The sequence below is a fragment of the Aethalodelphis obliquidens genome, unplaced genomic scaffold (assembly GCF_003676395.1).
Source record: "Aethalodelphis obliquidens isolate GAN/ISIS:26980383/991018 unplaced genomic scaffold, ASM367639v1 scaffold24, whole genome shotgun sequence".
Classification (NCBI taxonomy): Eukaryota; Metazoa; Chordata; class Mammalia; order Artiodactyla; family Delphinidae; genus Aethalodelphis; species Aethalodelphis obliquidens.
In genome coordinates, this window is record NW_020837968.1 from 1,793,588 (window position 1) to 1,809,987 (window position 16,400).

Below are 16,400 nucleotides of genomic sequence, written 5' to 3' on the forward strand. Positions count from 1 at the left end.
AGTTCACTGCAGGTCATCTCTCCCAGAGCATTAATCTCGATCCCTGAACAACGCTAAGTGCTTTCTTGTTTAATTTAATCTGCCCAGCAGGCTAATACGATGCATGATATTATTCCCACTTGTAAATGAGCAGAGACTTAGACACATTAACTTGATAAAATAAAAACTTAGGAAGTAGCAGACCTGGATTTGAACTTTATCACTTTCTGACATCAGAGCCTGTTTATTTTAATCACTAGGTTTCGCTGTAGGAGCTTCTACCAATTTCTGGCCACCTCTCTCTTTTCCACCGTCTGCTTTGAGATCCCAAGGTGCTTTGTTTGGGAATCAATGTGGGAATTGCCACTTGAACCAAAACTGGGGATTTGGAAAAGACTTCTCCTCTTTTCAACACATGGCTTTGTAACACTCAATGTATCTTGTGGTTTCAATGATTACTTCGGGGTTGAGGGATGGCAAATTTTTGTTCTCTGCCCTCCCTGTTCTAATTCCTAAACGTGAATAACAAACTCATTATCTGCCAGATACTTTCTGTCTTATAATCTTCCAGAATTACAGATATTTACTGAGCACCACCAAGGTCCAGATGTTCTCATCTAGGTGCTTGGAATGAGTCAGTAAACATACCAGAAAGTGGACATGAACATTTCATGCCTATTCTTGGATTTAATTACTTCTGGGTGGATTTACGATATCCAAATTCTCTTCCCTTCAGTGTCTTGTGTAATACACACAAATTAACAACGCCTAATCGTGGATGTTTGATGCCTGTCATACCAAGTCAATTGCTTGTGACCGAATTTTAAGTTCCTATATTCTAGCCATTCTTTATTCTTCTCTGTCCCTGTTCCTGGGAAGATTCATTTATTCAATTATTTTGTCTGACGGTAAAAGCACCAGACATGGAGCCAGATAATCTATGTTTAAAAGTTGGCTCCTACTTTTACTAGCTGTGTGTGAACTTGGGCAATTCTCAACACATAGTAGAGTGGAGGTTAAGTAGGGAGGTTTATTATCACTTCATCAGTTAGAAAAAAGGCAGAAATGTGTTAAGCGAATCGTTCATAGTTAATGGCAAACAATTCTGTGCCAACGTACATAGAGTAACATAGATCTCATCTCATCATTTTTCACTGCTTCTTCGTTTTTGAGTGGATAACACTGCTTCAGAAAATGTCTGTGTCAATACACTTAAATTTATAAATGAAATAGTAGGAAGTATTCCTGTGATTTGGATAAATACCTTGTAATATTATCAAAAGTAAATATATTCACTAACCTCAAGTGCATTCTAATTCATACACACACAGGCACACACACATACACACACACCATGGGTCTCAGCTCACCTGTAATTTTCTTTCACTTTTCTCTTATAAAAATTTGACTCGAATATTTTTAGTCCATTTTATTATTCTTTTTTATAATATTTCCTAGCTCTACTAATTCTTATCTTATTTTCAATGTCAGGAAAGCATTTCTTACTTGCATTATTTACGTACCTTAACTTAAGACTCTTACTGGCACGGGACTTCTCTGGCGGTCCAGAGGTTAAGACTCCGAGCTTGCACTGCAGGGGGTGGTGTGGGTTCCATCCCTGGTTGGGGAACTAAGATCCTGCATGCTGTGTGGCTTGGGGGAGGGAGAAAGAGAAAAAACAGTCTCACTGGCACACTTATTAGCAAGAAGCTATTTAAATGCATCCAATCTATTTGTTTTATTTTAACTACATAGTCATGGCTTTCTGTTCACTTAATATCTTAAACTGCACGACATCATTCTTTCACTTTACCCTGCCACAGGAAGTAAAGTAAGCCTTTAGTCACAACTTCTTGTTGCATGGGTGCTGGAGTCTACAAAATCAGAACTGAATAGAAAGTTATAAGGTTGATCTAAGCCATCTAGGTCTTAATAAGGGAGTGATGATCGCTCAGCAACAGTATACTTGGATCAATAATACTGTTTTATATAGATTCTTTACATAAGAATATAAATATTCATATCTACCAAGTCTTATACCATTGAATCTCTTCCTTAGTTAAGACATTACATATATCATAGAAATTTTCTTTCCACAGTCTCATTTATTCATAACTGTTATATGCTTTAGGGTGGTGGTTCTCAAATGCTGAAAAAGAGAAGAGGATTCTGTGTGTGTGTGTGCGTCTGTGTGTGTGTGTGTGTGTGTAAAATGTTTGGGTATGGTGGAATTGATGCTATACTCATATTGAACTGACTATAATAGTTTTTCATAACTTTATATGCTTAGGTGTTTTCTTCTGTACTGTAAGATTCTGGAGGTGATAGAATGATAGCCCCCTTCACCTACCCTACAGTAAGTAGGGTCTACACACACACATATACATGTGGTTGAAACCATTGCTTTAGGCTATGTATTCCTGTAATTCTAGAAAATGATGAGTGAGAATTGTACTGTGAAGATGACAGAACTGGCAATGAAACTATGATTCTGATCATGTAAACTATCTGAGTGCCTTCCTTTCTTGCTGTGTTGAACCTGTGTGCTTGATAAGTACTCTTCCATTTATTGATTTTTTGTTTATAAGTCAAATTTGGAGTTTAAAACTATTCGGGTGTATAAGAAAATTCTCTACACACACATATATAAGTATGTACAATACATAAAAACCAAATCATATGTACCCCAAAAGGACATTTTATGTAGAAAGAAAATATGTTGACGCATTTGGTTATCTCTAGATATAAAATGAATCATTTGGTTAAAGAAAACTGCTTTTTAGTTTCCTTAATGAACTAAAAGTTAATGAGGATGAAATTAGTCTAGATTTGAGCCAGACTTTGATTCTAACCTACCAGACACATATCAACATGAAATACAACAGTCAATATTAAATAACCATTAGAAGAGTGAAGAGATGCCTTGAGACCTACAAAAAACGTACTTACAAAATGTACAGTAATGATAATTTTGATGCTGATAATATTATTACTTCACCTTAAAAATACATTATTTTGAGGAGAAAATAAATGTTATAGCTTCAGAAAAGATAAAAACATTCCACTGTTGCACAGTGAAAGGTCACCTGAGTTCATAAGAAAAACAATGAAAGAAAGTAGTGCTGCCGCATTGATAGAGCTATATGATATAGAAACATGACATAATTAAGGCAATTTCACTGAACACTTAAAATGTACTTTTTGTTTTCCTCTGGGTCATATGAGCAAATAAAAAATTTCACATTTTATAAAGTTCAGGCCAATGCCTTCTTTAGAAAGAGCAGTAAATTTAAAACCTTAAAAAAGATTATTAATTCCAAAAATAAAACAACTTTTATAATCCTTATTTAAATTTCATGTGAAATACTAGGAGCAAATTGAGAAAAGTCCATTACATTGACTTTATTTGAATAAAGTTATAAAATATCTAGTTCTTTTGCTTGTGGTTTCAAACAACTCTATGCTAGTAGTCATTTGATAAGATAACTCTGATACATAAAAAATTAAATTATTTTTATAAAGAAACTTATATTGGAGGATGCAAGGATATTTTATCTGGTTCAAATATAAGTTCAAAAAACATATTTTCTAATTTTTTAGTAGCAGAAAATTAGTATCAATGATTATGATTTTGCTATTTCTGTAAAAACTCTCATGAGATATATAATTATATTAAGATATTAGCAAAAAATAAGAATATAACTCCAGGCTACATGATTCCTAAAATATCTAATTACCAATATGCATTTCTTTTAAAGTCTCAAATATCCATCAGTGTGGAAGAGTGGGAAGACACCAAAGATGCCAAAGAGCAAGGTCACCACCGAAGTAACCACCGCAACTCAACATCCAGTGACCAGTCCGACCATCCCCTGCTAAGGAGGAAGAGCATGCAGTGGGCCCGAAGACTGAGCAGAAAAGGTCCCAAACACTCCGGTAAAACAGCTGAGAAAATAACCCAGCAGCGCCTGAACCTCTACAGGAGGTCAGAAAGACAAGAGCTTGCTGAACTTGTGAAAAATAGAATGAAACACTTGGGTCTTTCTACAGTGGGATATGGTATGCTCTTTACAAGTATTGTATGATGTGGACTTGTGATTTCTTGCAGTTAGTTGTAACAGAGTTGGCTCTAATTTAGTAACTTAAGAATCACATTTTTGTTTCACAGGTCAGTTTGAAGGGACTAGTAACACATGTCTAATCTCCTAGAGACAATTATAATGTTAAAAAGAGAGCGCTGAAATTTTTAAGTATTTGCTCAGGTCTCTAGACACTGTGTTGAACCCATTACAAGAATTATCTTAATTTTAATTTTCACAAAAAATCTTCCATTTTAGATATAAGGAAACTAAGTCAAGTAACTTGCTAATTAGCTTGTTAATAGCCTGACTGAGATTTGTATCCAGTTCTGTCTGGCTCCAAAGTCTGTTTTACACACACACACACACACACACACACACACACACACACCACATTTTATTTTAGGGCCTGGGATAAAATAAATTTGTGGCATTGGCAAGTAACTAAATGGATGAGCCACAGATGAACCAAAATGTTTCTATAAAATTTGTTCAGTTTGTTGTGATCCAGAAACAAAGAATCTTCAAAAGCTTTCATCTGAAGCTCAAATAGTGCTTAACCTCATACAGTGCAGATATGTCCCAATGATTGTTATGCTCTTATGTTGATATATGATCGTAATATATATATATTGCATATAGCACAGCTTAAATAAATAATGCAAAGACAATTTTAAAATATGTCATTTATCACTATAAGAATTTTATTTAAAGGAAATTTAGTCAACATATGAGAAAATCAAATAATAAATAAGGCGTTTTAGTTTGTTATATATATATATACATATATATGTATATATATATACATAACTTGGGTAAATCAGGAGCTAAGATGTCAGTATCATGTAGGTTTTAAGGGTAACATAGAATAAATGCCGTATTTGCCCCCATCTCATCTTTATTATTAAAGTCTCAACTTGAAACAGTGTACATAGGGAGAAATTTTAATCATTGAACTGGATGGAGTTTAAAAGAAGTTATCTGTGTTTCTTTGAACAAGAAGACGAAGCATATTTACTGAGTACCTAATCTATGCCAGGAATTGTGTTAGGTGCTTTATGTATATTTTCTTATTACTCCTTATAAACACTGATTAGATGTGTGTCCCATTTTGCCCTTCAAGAAGCTGAAGTTCGAGAGGTAAAGATCTTGCTCGAGGACATAAACTTGAAATATGTTGAAGTCAGGATTCCATAGGTACTTGAAATTCATAATTATATTTCACTTACTTAAAATGTAGTACAGACTCATTCATGACGAATAATTTTAATATAAGCACAAAAGGTCTTATATTGAGGCAAATTAAGAGAAAAAAGTCTTAATTTAAAAATTATGTTAGGAGCTCTTTGCCAATTTAATGACATGAAGTATGATTGTACTTCTTAGTCCTATAATTACATGTACTTTTTCTAGTTATTCAGGTATTTTTTTTCTTTTTTTTTTAAAGTTCTAGTACGTGATTATCCATCCAAGTTCCAGCTGTGTTTCATGACCATTATAACCCCAGGCTGGTCCTGAAGGCAGTGTGGCAAATAATAGTTTGACTCTGAGAGACACAAGATGCATGAACTGACTGCATGGGAGAATCATCAGGAAAGCATATTATGTTATTGCTAATAAAATTTCTATCAGTTACCTTACATTTAGCCATTCTCTTTTTTTAATGTAAATTTATTAATTTAATTCTCATGCTAATTCTTACAGGAAGGAAGAACAGACACTGTCCACCGTTTTTTCTCTTTTCTTTCCTTCTTTCTCTCTCCATCCATTCTATCCATCTATCTACCCATAGATCCATCAATCCGTTCTAAGTCCTGTATTGGGACCCTCCAACAACATAGCGATTATGAAAACAGGATTTGGAATCTAATGCATCATGGGCCTCTGAACTTCTCCATTTATTCCTAACTCACAATAATTCATCCATTCAACAGATATTATTAGGTTGCCTTCTTAGTGTCAGGCACTGTTCCAGGTACTCGGAATAGACCAATGACCTATTCAGACAAGACCTCTGCATTTATGGAATTTATATTCTAGTGTCAGCTGGTAGATTTGTTGTATTATTTAACTTCTCAAGGCCATTTTCTGATTTCTGAAATAGAAATAATAATACCTATGTTGTAGGTTTTGTTGTGAAGGACAAATGGGATAATGAATAATAATGTGCTTAGCCCAGAACTGGCATTCAGCTAATCCCACATATCTACCATGTATCTGTCTAAGTACTGTGTGTCTGTCTGTGCTTTATACATAAAAAAAGTAATTTCTTTTTGCCCACCTCAAAAAACAAACAAACACATTTTGCACCCTTGGGGGCAATGTTGTCTTCAAGCAGAATACATGCCATGAGACAATTATTGTTTTACATGTTTGCCTTTCTTTTTTCTTTTTTGGGGAAAAAGGAAATGTCTTACTCATTCTTTAATCTTTGTATCCCTAAACCAATTACACATTTCCTGACACATAGGAACCCAGTAGCTGCATGTTGATTGCATGAACAAATGGAGTGCTTACAGATGAGAAAACTGGGTCTCAAATATAAACGATTTACTTGGATCTCCCAACCTAGTATACACTCAAGTCAGTCCTTTAACTTGTGACTTTTGACTCCATGTATTTTTGTGTATCCACTGGACCACTTATTTTTCCTACATTAGTGTCAATATTTTGTAGTGCTTTACAGATTTGAAATATTTTTAAGTGCTTTATATACAATGCATGATGATTGATTTAACCACGAGTCATAATCTGATTTTTCTTGAGTAGGTGTCGCCTGATTCAAGAGAATGAATAGATTTCTTTTGACCTATTGGATATGAGACAGAAAGGAGAGAAAAGGGAGTCAAAAGATGACTTTTGAGGGTTCTAGCTGGAGCAAGTAAGTGCATGGTGGGTGACATTCACTGAGCTTAGAAGAAGAGGAATACTTTGGGGTGAAGATAATACATTTAATTTGAGTGCCTGGAAGACTTCAAATGGATAATGATCCATAAGAGGCTAAATTTCTGCTGTCCGGTGCTCAAGAAGAACAAATGAGATGTGTATATAGACTTGGGAGTCATCAGCCTATAGATTTTGAGTAAGGTCATAGAAGTAGATGGAATAACCCCAGGTGAAGGACTACAAGAGAACTCTAGAAAATACATCCCTGGAATGTTAAGGGAAGAATTATTTTCTTTATAAAACAAGAGGCTGAAGTGTCTAGAACTGAATTACCCAAAAGATGTGTCATAGTACAATAATATGCTATCAGTCGCTTACATGTTTTATTGTTACATTGATTCTTTATACCTTTCAAAGGCCAGGTGGGGCCTGGGTTGGTCAGAAGCTGGTCACTTCTAGTCATAAGCAGGTTTGTCTGCTACCCCAATGTAATATAAAGTTGTATGTCCTATGTGTTTTATGATATGAAAAAAATGTTGAAATTTTGCAGTAGAGAAATGGGAGGGAATGATTAATAGTGCAGAAAGTATAGTGATATGTCATTGCTGACCTTGGTGAGGATAGTATCAGTTGGATAACATGTGTGAAAGCCAGATTTGAGTAGCGTTAGGATGAATTAAGATCTAGATATAGTGGATTTCATATATTAGGGACCTCAAGATATTGAAATTTTAGTCTTCTGTCTTATTGCTCCATGATCTATTGTTTCCATTGCCAAAGTCATATCACGGTACAAGACGTATGTTGAAATTCCATCCAGGAGGAAGGAGGCAGAGACCAGAGAAGAAAGGGTTGTCTCCTCAATTAAAAGATATTACCAAGTAGTTGTGTACACCATTTCCACTATGTCCCATTGGCAAGCAAGTATGTTTCATTTTCAGTGGCCTGAATCTAACATTTAGGAAGACGAGGCAAATGTCTTTTGAAAGACAACTATTCTCTGACTCAGTGGATGTTTTTTAAGAAATGTCATTGTGAAGGAGAGGTGAGAAATCTGGAAGAATCTGGATGAGAAAGTAGAGAGGGAAGAGGGACTATTTTTCTTTTATTTTTTTTTTTAAGGTCAGAGAGGTAAGAGCATGTTTAAATAAGATTAAGCCATCAGTGGAGAAGTTGAAAGAAAATATAGGAAAGATATCACAGTTGGAGCCCTTGCTTAGATATTTGGAAGTGAGGAAAAGATGACTGTTTTAAAATGCATAAACAGGTAGGTATTTTGACAGGAAGTTGAGTAATATTTCACGTGATAGTTAAGAGGTATAATCGTCTGTTGAGAATGATGGCAAGAGTGGAAGGGTGAGTGTTTTAAAAATAAGCCAGAATGTTTGCAGCTTCCGAGGAAAAGGTGTCCTTTCTGCCCGAGACTAACTTTTCTGTCTTATTCTTGATTTAAAAAATTTTTAATATAGAAAATTTCAAGCATGAATAAATGTAGAAAGAAAAGTATAATGAACCCACGTATACTCATTTTACTGCTTCAACAATTATCAACTCATGGCCTATTTTCTTCCATGTATATGCCCACCAATTTCCTTCATGTCTCATGTTAATTTCAGGTAAATTTCAGACCTCAAATATTTCAGTAGATACTGAAATATATAGATAGTAGATCTATCATTTAAGTACTAGTTTAAAAAATATAGCCACCTACCATTTTAACACTTAAAAATAATTTTAATATCATCTAGTGTTCACTTGTTCAAATTTCCAGTGACCTCACAAATGTCATAAATTTTTTAGACTTTATTTAAATTAGGATTAATGAAGGTCTGTGCATGGAGATGGGTGACAAGTTTGTTAAATCATTTTTAATTTCCCTCATTTTGTATTTTTCGTACTGCAATCTATTTCTTGAAGAAACTCACTCTCTGTCCTGCGGTTTCCTAGACTCTGAATTTCCACTCTAAGTTGGCCTATTCTATTCCCTGCCTTTTCTTTTTTTAACCGTTTTTTGTTATTACTATGAACTCCTAGATTTAAATGTATTTTATATGTTTTAATACGTATGTTATTAGATTATTCATCATGTTGTTCTAAATTTGGCCAGTGGGAGCTTCTTCAGATAGCCTCCTGGGTCCTTTTGTCATGACATCAACTGTCTGCGATCGACTTCCCTTGCTCTCTGTAGGACTAAATGCTCCCCACCTAAAATAAGCCATCCCTCCAAGGATCTTGTCTCTTTTAGTGGGAAATGGTATTTCAAGATTATAACCAAGTTTCAGAGATGTTCATTTTTACTGTGTTTGTCACTTTATCTGAGTTTTTCAGTCAAGAGCTAAAAGATTAGGTAGATAGATGATAGATAGATAGACAGTTGATAGATAGATGATAGATAGATAGGTAAACTATTTCACCAGTTCATATGGATACTTACAATTAAAATGCAGGCTATAGGGATTTTATTTAACTTTTCCTGTCCTATATCTGCACTTTCTTTTTCCTACACCTAGATTAATGCTTGTCAATAACAATAGAAATGATTGCATTATAAAAAATCATATTGTATTTTTTCACAGTATATATAAAACAGTCTCAGAATATAATATAATGTGAATATTAACACTATAATTGCTAAAAATGCATTTTTATGCATTCTTTACTTTATAGACTAGCCCAATAGGGATGTTTAGTAAAACTATTCTAAGTCTTGGAAAAGTTCTTCTTGATGTGGTTATACTATCAATTGGATATAAAGTTAGACTCATTTCTGTTTTCAGTGTTTAAGAATTGCTTTTTCTAAAATTTAATTTTGTTTTTTAGTTATGTAAACTATGTACACAGTCCAAAGAGAAATATTTAATACAAGTTATATTCAAAGAAATTTATCATCTGTCCCTGTCACTGCCACACAATCTCCTTCTCCTCCGTGAGTAACCTTTTTTAACTTTATCGTTTATCCTTCCATTTTTAATTATAAAATTAAAAATATATATGGTAGCATGATATGTTCCTTTCTTTTTTTTCCCACATTACTTCTTTCACTTAACAGTACATCCTGGAGATAACTGATTTAGTAGAATATAGAAATAGTTCTTATTTCTTTTTACAGCTGCCTAATGCTCCATTGTATAAATGTATCTTAGTCTATTAAGCTAGTCCTTTCTATCTTTTCTAATTACAAAGTCTTGCAATTAATAGGCATATGCCTACATCTTTCTGTGTTTTTTCTCAGTGTGTCTTTGGGATGGATATCTAAAAGTGAGATTACTGGATTAAAGATTAAATATGTATATATATATAAAATTTTGCTATTGGAAAAATTTTCCTCCTTAAATATGTATGATTTTGCGTTTCTGCCAGAAAAGTATGAGAGACCATTTTCTCAAAACCTTGCCAACAGAATGTGTTGTTAGACTTTTGCATGTTTTGCCAATCTAATACATTTTTTAAGTGGTTTCTCAGCATGCCTTCTTATTCTGATGAGGTCAAGCATCCTTTCATGTGGTTAAGAGTCATTTTTAGTGAATTATTCATATCTAGCCAATTTTTATAGATTTATTTTTTGTTCTTAATATTTTTAGAGGTGCTTATGTATTAGGTAAATTAGAACTATGGATATTAATGGCAAATATTCCTTTCCCAGCTTAGTCTTTTTCCTTTACTTTTATTATTTTATATTTTAATCCAATTTTTAAATCATTTGCATGATTACTGATCAAATTTAAGTAATAGGAACATGTTTCTCTCTTCCAGTTTAGAGAGAAATTCTTCTATGTTTTTTTTTTTCATTACTTATTTGGTTTCACATTTTGCATCTAAATATCCCATCTGTTTGGAATTTATCCTGGTATATATGGTGAGCAAGGGAACACAGTTTTGTATTATCTGAGATATTTTTTCATATTTAGTTATACAATACCACTTATTAAAATGCACACCCCATTCTATTGATTTTTAGATCCTGTTTTAGCAGATCCTAAATTTGTACTTGTTATTGGGTCTATTTCTATACTTTCTGTCATGTTACAATGGTCTGTCTGCCTCTTCTGACAAAAACACCTACTGTTTTAATTGGAGTCTTTGATATCTGGTAGGGCTAGGAGCACTGCACTCTTCTTTTTCAATATTTGCCTAGCTATATTTGGATGCTTCTTCTTCTGAATTAATTTTATAATTAACTTGTTTGCTTCAGATGAAAAGAAAGGATTCTTTTCCCATGCTTTTAATCCTACTTCTTCCTGGCTCCTTCAAATCCAGATTCTGTCATCTAACCCACTCTTTCCTAATCTTTCATGTTTCTCCCTTTCCTTTCTCTTAGTTCCCCTTCCAAGGAAATCAGGTCTCCTACCCGTAATCCCAACAGAAACACACATGCACACACACGTGCATGCACACACACGTGCACACACACACACCCTTTAGTCTTCACCTTTTCTCTTGCGTTCTTTCTTTTATCTACTAATTACATTCCATGTCTGCGCATTATTACCTCACATTTACTCTCCACACGTTTCTCCTTCTCTACCCCTTTTCTGAGAACACTGTCACATACAAAGGATTCTTATTTTCCCTGCTCTATCTATGGCAATATCCTTTCCTGGATCCTCTTTCTCTGTCCTCTTTCTGAATTTAGCTTTCAACTAAGTGTTTGCATGCATGAAAATCACTTCAAATGATCAAACTTGTAGAACAATGCTGCTTTATAAGTGATAGATTAGAAAAGTTATTTTTATACTATTTAAAGAAAAACTTAATTATATCTCAAATAGTAGGAAATCATAAAGAAACACTGAAAAAAATGCTTAAAATCTAAAAAGTCACTAACAATATTTGATAATTAACCATGCTTGCTGAGGGCATGGATTACCTCTCACTTGTTTTTTATAGTATTCAATTCCAAAAGAAAGGTAATTCTTAAAAACCAGGGGATAACATTTTTAATATTTCCTGACATGCCTATCTCTACAGGTTAGGTTGAAATACTATAAATGCTTGTGCATGTATTAACTAAGATAAACATATACCTATCCCCCAAAAGACATTAATGAGATAACAGGTATATAATCCCTCACTTGCAATTTTAAAATCCAAAATTTCTGAAGACTGAATTTTTAAGCAGGTTTGACACTAAAACTTGTATAAATGCTGAACCTTATCCAAACTTCTTGAAACTCTTTGTATCCTTTATCAGATTTATTGTGAATATTCATATGTTTGCTACAGAAATATGAAATTGTCTGTTGCTTCAGGCCCAACTGAGTGTATTACATGAACTACATTATGTGCCCAATATTACTTTCTAAATCTAAAATATTCAGTTCTGGTACACATCTGGCCCCAGGGGTTTGGGAGACAGAATTTGAGGACCTGCCTGTCTTGGGAAATTAAATAACATGAGAATCTACAAATTCTGCCTGCTTTTCATTGAAATTTGTTTGAAAACATCTTCGATATAACTTTAAAAACTTACTGACTTCAAAGATCATGGCATTATATACTAACTGGCCATGTGTCCTTTGGTAAGTCACTGTGCCCCTGAATTTCATGTTCTTCAACCATCAAATAAGGGTAATCAGGTCTTCCGAAGGGGTGAGATATGAAATAATAGAATGCATGTGACAAAAGATTTTTCAGTCTATAAACTGTGCTGCAAATATATAGTTATTATTTTCTTTCTGTTAATAACTGGCATTATTCTTCAACAATCTATTTGGCTTTCATAGTCACTAAGAACTATTCTTAAACACTGTTAACAGACTCTTAATGATTAGCACTTAGAATGATGCATATTTTTAATATTCAATATTTATATTATAAGATTTTGTATTATATAAAATAGAATATATTTTCATATTATAAATCGGCAAGTAAGTGTTCCTGGTGTGACCGCTGCTACAGATTCTAGCTGATTTTGACATGGTTTATTTTACGTTTCATACTGTTAGTAAATGAGGGAATGCCAAGGGGGAAAAAAATGAAATCCTTTTAAGTGACAAAGAGTAACTTCCAGTTAGACATGGCTTTCATTACATCCACCAGGAAGCCTTAGTTTCTTTGTTAAAATTCAAATTTGTTAAAATTTGTCAAATTCATAATTTGCCTGAAATAACGGATGGCTTAACCAAGAGCTTTTTTTATAGTTAATATGGTGACTTAATTCTTAATCATCCTCTTTCTTATGGGATAGAAGCAAGCAAAAATAACAAGAAAGGATTGTTATTCCCACCCAAATGTATGATATATATGGTGATGGCAGTAGTAGTAATAGTAGCAGTAATAGTAATAGTAAAACCATCAACTTCTATTTTTAGACTCTTTTATAAATCATTGACCATTTTCATATAGGCTTTTAATAAAAAATTCCTCCAAATTCTAAACAATAGGTTAGGTACCTTTTTCTAGTAAAAGATTACTTACAAATTTATCCTAAAACAAATTACCAAAGAGGGAAAAGGCATCAAAGCTAGGTATTTTTCTAGCGTGTTTTACAACATTTAGTATTTAGGAGGAATAATATAAGTATCTGAGATCACTGTAATGACTTCAATAACAATTTATTATTTCAAAAGAAATTGACACTGGATTTTTATTGATTTTTGAAATATATCATTTTCCATCTCCCAATATAAATTAGTACAATAGTGTTGACATGTACAATCAGTATATACTGCCAGTATAGATTTCTAGAAAATGGACGATTTAATGTTTCCAGAACTGACCCATTCTCACAAGGTGGCAGGCAGACACAGAAGGATAAATCCGTGGTTTTTATGTTAATCTCATTTTGTATATAGAATGTTAATAGAAAGAAACAAACTCAATGGTTTTCTTAATAGATAAAGTAATGAAGCTTTCAAAGGAGGTAATTGCTGAGCTGATAATGATTTATGGTAAATGAAATTATTTCTGCAATGAATTTTCCATATATCCCTAAAGTAAAACTATAAAGTTTTGTTTCATGGAGTTGTATCATATCCTTCCCAGAACATTAATTTCTCAATGATATCAACATTTTTACATAATTTAACACCATGGTTAACTTAATTGCACTTAAATATACATATATTTTATTTTTACAACTGGAAATTCAAGTATTGTGTTTTGGCATAAGTGTAAGAAAAATGTGGCCATTTGAATAAAATAAAATTTTTTTTTGTCATTGAGAAAAAAATTTAATTGGTTGAGTGAACTTTTTACTTCCAACATTTTATTATGAGTTGAGTATAAATAGTCAATGAGAGAAAAGAATGAGCTTTCTAAATACATTAAAACAGTAAGAAGAAATTTCCAATTATGATGACTGTTTATGCTCTCAATTTAAATAACTAGAAAAAATATAAATCAGTGTGTGCAGATGTTGGAAAAAATTAGCATATAACTTTGTTACCCGAGAAAAGGTTAACAAATGAGTTAAGCTTTTTACAGGCTGGAAGTCATGTAAGTGGACCCCAAATTAGAAAATATGACCTGTACCAGTAGAAAAAGATCAATCAACAGAAACAGACTCAAAAAACACAAATATTACATAGTTATTACAATACTATCTATATATTTAAGGTGGTAGAGGGAAACAGGAGAATAAAGAGAGAAATTGAAGATATGAAACTCTTATTAGAGTTTAGAATTTGTAATGCAGTATTCAAAATAAAATGTGTACTGGATGGGATGTACATAAGAATAGCTACCACAGAAGAAAATATCAATGAACATAAATCCATAGCAATAGACTATCCAAAATGCAAAATAGAGAAGAAAAGAAAAAAGCCTTGAAAAAATAGTGTTAGTTACTTGTGGGACAGTATCAGATAATCATGTAATTGGTACCAGAAGGAGGAAGAGAATGGATATTTGAAGAAATAATGACTAACGTTTTTTTTCCAAATTTGATGGGGACTCTATTCAAGATCTAAGAAGCTCAGTGAAACTCAAGGAATATAAATATAACAAATAAAATAATGCCAAGACACAATATAAAAAGTTGCCAAAAGCCAATGATAAAACGCCTCAAAAGAAGCTGGACAACACAGTATACTTACCTCTTATTGTGTTTCCATGTAGGCAGAAGAGCATTTTGGAAACAAAAACAACAACAACAACAAAAAAGAAGCCAGAGGAAGATGTCTTTTTTTTTTTTTTTTCTTGAATGAGAGACAAATAAAAGGACAATAGCGAACTTCTTGTCAGAAACTTCTCAAACCAAATCACAGTTGGGAAACTTCTTTAGAGTACTGGAAAAAATAGTCTACCTAATACTCTATAAAAATATCTTTCTAAACTAAAAGCAAGTAAGGACAGTTTTAGGAAAAAAAGCTAAGAAAATTTGTCAACAGCAGCTCTGCAGTCTAAAAAACATGTTCAAAGAAGTTCTTAAGATAGAAGGAAAATGATGCCAGGTGGAAAGTTAGATCTAAACAAAATAAGTAAGTATGTGGGCACATGGAAAATATACATTTCTATTTTTAAAATTTTGTTCAAAGATAATTTACTGTTTATAACAAACATTGTAAGGTTTATAGCATATATAGAAGCAAAAAAGTATGGCAGTAATAACTCAGATAATAAGGAAGAAATAGAAGTATAATGTAGTAAGCTTGTTATATTACATGTGAAGTGGTGTATTATTTAAGAGTAGATACCGAAAAGTTAAAGTTGTATACTTTAGACCCTAGAGCAGGGGACAGCAAACTGCGGCACACCAGTTTTTGGAGAAAAGCAAACATTCTTGCTAGTTTTTGTATTTTTTATGGCTGCTTTCACTTTACAGTTTAAAAAGTTTAATAAGTAAAACAGAGCTCATATGGTCTGAAAAGTCTGAAATGTTTATTATTTCATTCTTTACAGAAAAAAAAAAAAAAACATTTGTCAACCCATGATCTAGAGAAACTACAACACAACTAAATCAAAGAGATATAACTAAAAACTAATAGTGCAAATAAAATGGAATGATCATATGAAGAGCTTTTTAAAAACTCATTAAATCCAAAGAAGGCAGGGAAAGAAGAAAAGAGGAGCAAAGAACATCTGGGACAAGTGAAACACAGCTAGCAAGATGGTAGATTTAAACTCAACTATATTTATATTAAATATAAATGGACTAGATATTTCAATTAAAAGGCAGAAGGCATCAGATGGGATTAAAGAAGCAATATCCAGCTCTGTGTTGCCTAAAAGAAGCCCACTTAAAATGTGAACAAAGAAATAGATCAAAAGTAAAGGCATACAATTATATTTCATATAATCACAAATCCATAGAAAACTGGAGTGGCTATATTAATATTAAAGTAGGTCCATACAATAACTTGGATGCCTGAAAAAACATTACACAAAGGAAAAAAAAAAGCCACACAGAAACACACTATAAGATCTTAGCAGAGTTATTGTTCCTAGAAATCAGTGATTCTAGGGGTTGGAGGTGAAAGGTGGGAATTGACTGCAAAAGGGTAAGAGGGATATTTT

General features: G+C 32.9%; 1 protein-coding gene across 1 annotated transcript in view; it reads left to right on the forward strand.

Annotated features, from left to right (window-relative positions):
• KCNT2 (potassium sodium-activated channel subfamily T member 2) overlaps positions 1-16,400 on the forward strand; it is a 281,133-nt gene that overhangs the window by 252,991 nt on the left and 11,742 nt on the right. Inside the window, exon 26 of the mRNA XM_027122465.1 lies at positions 3,738-4,038. Within this exon, the coding sequence (XP_026978266.1) occupies positions 3,738-4,038 (301 nt within the window). The remainder of the gene's footprint in view (positions 1-3,737; positions 4,039-16,400) is intronic.